Source organism: Myotis brandtii, unplaced genomic scaffold, assembly GCF_000412655.1.
Source record: "Myotis brandtii unplaced genomic scaffold, ASM41265v1 scaffold359, whole genome shotgun sequence".
In the NCBI taxonomy this organism is placed as follows: Eukaryota; Metazoa; Chordata; class Mammalia; order Chiroptera; family Vespertilionidae; genus Myotis; species Myotis brandtii.
Window position 1 is genome coordinate 18,181 of NW_005363802.1, and position 8,259 is coordinate 26,439.

The 8,259-nt window shown below is 39.6% G+C and overlaps 1 protein-coding gene across 3 annotated transcripts in view; it reads left to right on the plus strand.

Moving 5' to 3' along the window:
- The first annotated feature begins 670 nt into the window (after positions 1–670).
- Positions 671–8,259, plus strand: part of TMEM27 (transmembrane protein 27) — a 28,471-nt gene continuing 20,882 nt past the window's right edge. For 2 of the 3 annotated variants that reach the window (XM_005871860.2, XM_014544298.1), the window contains exons 1-3: positions 671–810; positions 1,107–1,165; positions 5,394–5,479. In XM_005871860.2, coding sequence (XP_005871922.1) covers positions 753–810; positions 1,107–1,165; positions 5,394–5,479 — 203 coding nt within the window. In that variant the 5' untranslated portion in view covers positions 671–752. The remainder of the gene's footprint in view (positions 811–1,106; positions 1,166–5,393; positions 5,480–8,259) is intronic. The other variant, XM_005871861.2, reaches the window with a different exon arrangement.

Consider the following 8,259-nt stretch of genomic DNA (forward strand, 5'->3'; position numbering starts at 1 on the left):
ACTTAATTTAATCAAGAATTCCTTTCACAGCAGCACCAGCCCCATTTCAAGTGCTCAACAGTCACCCATGTCTACTGGCTACCACTTTGTGTGGTGCAGCTATGAGCATTTCCATCATCACAGGGTGTTCCATTGGACAGCACTGCTCTCTGTCATCAGCTGTGATTTTGCACAGCTCCCACACCTTCGGGCTGACCAAAATCATTCCCTTTGATTTGGAAGCTGGGCCAGGATGTTTGCCTGCAGAAGTGTGAGTCAGGTAAGGCCCTTCTTGCAAGGCTTTTGTCTCCAGAGATAGAAAGGAGTGATATTAGCTTTCCAAATTAAGATAGCTTATCTGTCAGCCAGATAGATACTTTAGGCCTGAAAAGATGGGAAGTTCATATCAGGAAAAAACCTCCAGAGAGGACTCAATTCTTTCCATCCTGTGCTTAACCAGACAACAAAGGGAGTGTGTGTGTGGGGAGGAATTCTGACTTTGAGTCAGCAGAGGAAACATTCTTTCAAGCTAGAGTTTGCAAAGTACAACTAACCTGTTTTCCAAACAGGTTTTTGTAAATAACTGACAGGAGATGGGGTTGTTTTATCAAAGTATTAACCTAAGTGATGGGGATTAATCATTAAACCTTCTAGCTGGTGGTTTGCTTGTTTCTCTGCTATTCTAATCCAGGTCACAGAATGGCTAAAGCAGCTTTAAGTGGAGGGTGGATTATTTTTCCCTTGGTTTGTCTTGTGTTTTCCTCTCTGAAAGAATGTTGTGGCTGCTCTTTTTTCTGGTAACTGCTATTCATGCCGAACTCTGTCAACCAGGTATGTAGCCCTGAAACTTAAAAATAGATGAATAGTTTTTAATGTTTGATAAGTCTTTGATTGAAAGACCTCTTTATTTTTCAAAATCTATAGACATGTTGTGGCTTGAAAGTTGAGCTGTTTTATGAGTTTGAAAGACAATTTTAAACCACCTAAGGTGATTACAGTTAAACTTCAGGAATTTGGGGAGCAGTTTATTTGCAGTTCTGTTGATTTCATTTGCATTAGATATTAGGATTTGTTAGGCTCAGTTTGGGCAGATTTTATCATACACTGCTCTTTTTTCTTTCTGGCAGATGCAGAAAATGCTTTTAAAGTGAGACTTAGTATCAGAACAGCTCTGGGAGATAAAGCAGTAAGTGGAGAACCTGCATGTTCATTTTAAATTTTGTTTGCTAATAACATTGTGCTTTCTCTAATAATGAGCCTCTTTACCTGGTTATTTTAAAGTTGCGTAGATTGCTTCTAAAGACCTCAAATCCAGTATCTTCTTAAAAATGAAAATATTATAGTAAAATAGAAATTGTTAATAAAATGATTTTGCCTAAAATACTTTATCTACAGTTTATGCTAGAAAATATGTGAAGGTTTGTATTATACAAAACAATTTTGCACTGTTGAACATTTCAACCCAGCATAGTGCAGCAAAGGGGCCTGAATCTGGCAGTTAGGTCTTGGTTAGGTTCTGTGCTTCACTATTGTGGTCATTTGAATTTTGTTAGCCTCAGTTTTGTAGACATTGAAAAGAGGTCATATTTCATCCACATAAGAGTTTTCATAGCACAAAATTTTCACATTCTAACATGAAGTTTCTTAATTCTTCCTAAGTATCAAAATAATAACATGAAATGTATAGTTATAAAATTGAAATTTAATACTCATGGTGCTCATGTAGTTATAGGAACAGTAAAGAGTATCGAATTAATAAGGTGGTATTTTGTAACTTTAGTTTCAGTTTTCCAGTATGGTATGTGAAAATTTCCCCCAATAGAAGGTGATATTAAGATGCTTAGACTATAAACAGTAGAGAACCACTAAAGAAACTTAGAGGTATTCTGTTTAGAGGCTATGTTTTATTTTATTCACTCAGTGAGTAATCATTGTTGAGAACCTAGTTTACTTTCTAGCTGGGCCCCTTCTAGAGCAATTTGCTCACATCAGCTCATTTAGCTGTCACAATAACCCTTTGAGGAATGTAGTACAGATATTCCTATTCTCATCAAATGGATGATCGGTGCAAAGAAAGTAAGTGACCTGCTCAAGATCTCAAGTCAGCAGGTGGTAAATGTAAGATGGAACCCAGACAAGTCTGGCTGCAGGATTCACTCTCTCTCCTAGTGCTGTATACTGTTTATCCCAGGATCCTCAGTTCTAGGGATGCAGAGCAGCTAAAACCAGGCTTGTCCCTATCCTTGTGGAATTATAGTAGTCAGAGAATTGGTTGGCCATTAAATAGTCAGTGAACCAAATGCAAATGTGCGTTCTGGACGAATATTACAGGAAGGAGAAGTACAAGTGGGTTTTGGCCTCAGTACCTGGCATTTGCTGTGAGGTCTGAAGCATGAGTAGAAGTGAACTAAGGGATAACAGAAAAAAGGGCAGAGGAAACAGCATGTGCAAAGGATTCTTCACGAAGGAACTTGGTGACAGTGAGGGGTAGAAGGAAGATTGACTTTTCTGGAACTGGAGCAGTGAGGAGGAGCATGACACATGATGAGCTTAGAGAGAAAGGAGGAGTCAGGCCAAAGAATATGTGGACTGTGTTAGGGAGTTTTGATATTACCTTTAATGTCATGATAGAATTTGTGTTTGGAAGACAGTTTAACAACAGTGTGGAAGACAGATTGGAGGGTGCTAGAGTAGAAAGGTGGCACCAATTAGGAGGTGATTGGCATAGCGTAGGTGAGAGGTGATGTTCATTTGTGACACACACACACACACACACTTCTTTCAGTGTGTGTGTGTGTGTGTGTGTGTGTGTGTGTGTGTGTGTATGTTTGTGTAGAGAGAGTAGTGTAGGGATTCGAGAGCCACTGGGATGGTATGACAAGGAAGGGACAAGGATGAGTCAAGGATGGAGCTTTTGTTTCTAATTATGCAACTGGAAGGGTGATGTCCTATTTATGAGTTAGGCAACCAGGTAAAGACAATAACAGACTTTAATTTTGAACTTGTTGTGTTTGAGCTATTATTAATAAATAGGCAAGGACAGAGCTGGCTTGAGATATATATTCCTGAGTCATTTGTTCTAAGATGATAATGGAAAGCTGGAGTAAATGACAGTGCCCAGGGGGGAAAGTACAGAGGTCCAAGAGGAGAGAGAGCTTTGAGTTTCTCTAAAACTTGAAGTCCTTGTAGAAGACAGTGAATCTGCAAAGGGGGCAAGAGGAAAACTAATAAACTCTTGTATCACAATTGGGAAGAGAGTACTTCAAGACGAAGGGAGTTTTCAAGAGCGGCAAATGCTGTTGAGAGGCCAAGCAAGATGAGAATGAAGAATGCTCATTGTGTTAAACAATGTGGAGATAACTGGTAACTTTAGAGAGAGCTGTGCTTTTAGAATTGCAGAATTGGAAGGCAGATAATGAGGGGGTTTAAGAAGAAGTGGTCATGGTCATTGAACATATAATGAGAGAAGTATGGACAACTCCTTCAAATATTTTGGCTGTGAAGGACTAGAGAGAGACATAAGTAGGTGGAAAAAGGAAGACTGAGTAAAGTGATTTGGTTTTGCTGTTGTTTTATGGGAAAGACTTGAGTGTGGTTGAAAGTCAAATGACAGGCTCAAGTAGCATTGAACAACAGGAGGGGGGAAACTGATATTGTTTAGAGCCTGAGAAGGGCAGAAGGGAAGTGTTCCTAATAGAAGTGGGTGGAATAGCCTTGGACAGGAGGAGAAAAACCACATCTGTCCCTTCAGGGAAGGATATAAATAGAATGTGTGTCTATGGAGGAAGTCTTGTATTTGGTGACAGGAGGTTGGGGGAGTTTAAATTGATGACTTGAGATGTATCTATAAATTATGAAGCAAGAGCATCTAGTGAGATGTGAGGGATAGCACTGAGATTTGTGGGGACTGAAGAGGGCTTGGAATAGTTATTGTGAACCATGAGAGAAAGAAAACTGATGGGGAAACCTAAGAATTTGGGAGTAGGTCACCATGAATTTAGAGTAACCAAGAAACCCTGTTTTGTGATTTTCTCCAGTAATACTTGATTACTCACTATAATATGAGTAGGCTACATTAGTTTCCTAGTGCTGCTGTAACAAAGACTGGGTCACTTAAACACAGCAGTTTATTTTCTTTCAGTTCTGGAGGCTAGAAATCCAAGACAAGGTGTCATCAGGGTTGGTTCCTTCTGAGTTCCATGAGGGATGGAGTCATTCCAGGCCTCTCTTCTTGGCTTGTAGGTGGTTGTCTTCTCCCTATTTCTTCACATGTCTTCTTTCAGTGTGTGTGTGATCCAAATTTCCTCTTCTTGTAAGTACACCAGTCATATTGGATTAGGGCCCACTTTATTGATCTAATTTTAACCTAATCACCTTCAGAAAGACAATCTCTAACTATGATTACATTCTGAGGTACTGGGATAGGACATAAAAATTAATGTTTCTTTGGGAGCGGCAGCCCAATTCAGCCCGTAACATGTACATACACTCAGGTTTCAAGCTAAGAAAATTTGTACTGATGTTTATAAAGGAAGGAAGCTGAGAGGGGGAATCAGTTTCTGTGGGAAAGAAGAAAGGGAGGAAGGGAACTGACTGTATTTGTCCATTATGAGATGTCCAAATGTCATATTTATTGGCTATTAATACTGCAGATCTGAAGAAGATAATGCAATGGAAAACATACCACACTTGGAATGATAGAATGTACAGTGTACAGTGGGGCCTTGACTTACAAGTGTCCCGACTAACGAGTTTTTCGAGATACGAGCCATCTCTCGGCCGATTTTTTGCTTTGAGTTGCGAGCTAAAATTCGGGTTATGAGCCAGCTTCAGATACCCCACCGCTAGTTGGCGCAGCGAACGTTACAGTGAACGCCACAACATCAGCCCAGCATCATGTGTCTCACTCGTTCACTTTTTGATTTGACATACGAGTAATTTGAGTTACGAGCTCCGTCACAGAACGAATTAAACTCGTAAGTCAAGGCCCCACTGTACAAGAAACTCTATCCTGAACATTATGGTGATATGATCTATCATAGTTTCCAGTTTTTAGTATATAAGAAAGATGAGGGGGTAGAATACTGTGACCACAATTAGAATCCAGTGCACCATTTTTGTTGTTAATCCTCACCTGAGGGTATTTTTCCCGTTGCTTTTCAGAGAGAGTGGAAGGGAGAGAGAGAGGGAGAGAGGGAGAGAAACGTAGATGTGATGTGAGAGAGACACATTGATTGGTTGTCTCCCACACACGCCCTGACTGGGGGCGGGGAGCGAATCACCAACCCAGCATGTGCCCTTGACTGGGAATTGAATCCAGTCTAACCACTTAGCAACACAGGCCAGGGCAATCCAGTGCACTAATTTTTACCTCATGCCTCTTTGCTTTTTATTTCTGTTTTACTTCTCTTCAGTATGCCTGGGATACAAATGAAGAATATCTCTTCAAAGCGATGGTGGCTTTCTCCATGAGGAAAGTTCCCAACAGAGAAAAAACAGAGTAAGTAAACAGTGGAAAATCTTAATTGATAACTTGCAGTATTATTTGAGATAGTGTAATAATTTAAAACTTGATTATGAAAAAACATTATTAATCTCATTTTAAGGGAACCACATTTTTGTTTAACTTTTACAAAAGCGTTCTGCATTTCTGTTGTATACATATTTCTCTTGCTAATGAATAGATAGATAGTATAGATAAGAACTCGACTCTCATTGTATTAGTCAGCTCGGCTCCTGTAACAAAATACCACAGACTGGGTGGCTTAAACAACAGAAATTTATTCCTCATGGTTCTGGAGGTTGGAAAGTCCAAATTTAAGGTGCTGCCAAGGTAGATTTCATTCTGAGGGCTCTTCTTTTGGCTTGCAGGTGCCCCCAGCTAATTGTGTGCTCATGTGACCTCTTCAATAAAGGGGAAGTGGAAGGGGAAAGAGTGAGCTCTCTGGTATCTCTTCTTATGAGGACACTAATCCTATATTATTAGGGCTCCACCTATGACCTAATTTAGCCATAATGACCTCCTATAGGCCCTTATCTCCAAACTAGAGGCCTGGTGCATGAAAATCCATGCACACAGTGGGTCCCTCAGTCCAGCCTGCACCCTCTCACAGTCTGGGACCCTTGGGGGATGCCCACCTGCTGGCTTAGGCCTGCTCCCCGAGAACAGATGATCTAAAAGAAATAATCATATCCTTAGGTAAGGATTTTCTTAAAAAGGCAATGGTTGCATGAAAATTCACTGCTAACAGGGCTGAGGGGACTGGGCGCTGCCATCTTGTGGCTGTGGCCGTTGCCATCTTGTGAGGGTGTGACGGTCAATTAGCATATTACCTCTTTATTATATAGGATACAGTTATATTTGGGGTTTGGGCTTCAAAATATGAATTTGGAGGGAGGGGGACAAATAAATCCATAGTACTCATTTTGAAAATAAATCTGTATAGGTTTGCTGGTATCTATCATAGTACCTTGTTTATTTTCTTAAAGGCTTTAGGACAATTTTTAATAGTTTTACATTTTTATCTATTCATCCAGAGGAATTTTCTCTAGTTATGATGTTTCCTACTATCTCTATCTGTGATTAAGGTAACACTCCTGGTTTCTCTCTCCTCTATCCCTCATTCTTTCTCTTGAGAGGTAAAATGAATGATCTGATTGGTGAGCTGCAAGGAGAAATTGGGCTTGGGTTCTCTTCTTTTTCAGAGCCTTCCTGCCCTCAGGCCGCAGCCATTTGCTGCTCCCTACAGTAAGTACAGAATCTGGCCCTGCATGGGCAGGCACACACCTGGAATGCTGTGTGTGCTGGTTACAGCTGAGCACTTTTTAGATTGGTAGGTGCAGGTCATAAGGTGTTGAATATCTTGTATAATACTCCAGTGTGTGGTGATAGCTGCCTCAGTTTAGTTCTACATGGGACACTGTAGAGGAATTGATTTCATTTCAGGATTTTTTTTTTAAATTAGGAAGGAAATTTTTCTGCTGATTAAAGTCACATCCTCCAACCCAGCCTTTTATTTTGGTCTCCTATCTGATGCATTCTTTTGTCTTAACTTTATAATGCATCAGAAGCTGATAAAGAGGATTGCTATTTATTGGTCTCCCTCAAACCCACACAATATATGATGAATGGGCTATAAATATAAGGAATAAAGTAGGAGTGGAATTTGGGGGAGTGAATTAAACATGTGATCCATGTATTTGTATGTACACACACACACACACACATATATATATTTAAAAATAGGTAATATATTCACATGATTCAAAAAATTAAAAGAATGAAGTCTATAGTAAAACAAAATTATGCTCTAAGTGAACTCTACTATTTTATAGATGTTTAGAAAATATATATTTGCTTTTATTTGATGCTTTGAACCTCCAGTACTCTTTTCACAATTATTTATAATTTTTTAAACAAAAATTAGATAATAGCATCACAAAAAAATTCAAAAGAAAAAAAAGCTACTGGTCATCTCACATTACTAATCCCTTAACTAATCTCTTTTTATTTTCTAGTCCTTCTTATTTAGCAGGTTTTATATGTTGCTGTGCTCATTTTACTATTATATCCTCTAAGTGCCTAAATTTTATCTTGTAAATTACTATGTTAAATGAGATGTTTCCATTCTTAGGAAAAGTTCATTTAAACATTTCAGATTAATTTTGAGGAATTCACTTTAAAAACATTTTTTTTCAGAACTCTGGGCATTGTAGGAGTCTGGGAATATCTGACCTGGATTAATTGCAAAAATATGTTTTCCTTGGAATTGGGTGCAGAAGATATATAAAGGTTTTTGTTGCCAGAATCAGTTGAAAAAAATAAAAAATGCAAAGCTAGATCAGGGTCAGCAAACTTTTTTCTGTAAAGGCTCAGGCTGTGAATCCTAGCAATACTGTTGTTGGGGCTGAGTGACAAGTCTGCCTAATGAATTAGGATGTGTTTAAAATGCAATTCAAAGTGCTGGGCCGAATTCTACATGCCCTGCCATAAAGGAGGCTTCATCTTTACACAAATGCTTCCCCTGTGGGAAAGGGCACCACAGAATGCTAGGTGGGCTTAAAGATAACTTTGCAGAGAGGTGACCATATCCCATGTGGTGGGTGCATGGAAGACACACTTGGCAACTGGCTCAGGTTTGAAGTCTTTTGCCTTGCCTGGCTGGTGTGGCTCAGTGGTTGATCGTTGACCCATGAACCTGGAGATCATGGTTTGACTCTGGTTAGGGCACATGCCCGGGTTTCTGGCTCAATCCTCAGTAGGGGGCGTGCAGGAGGCAG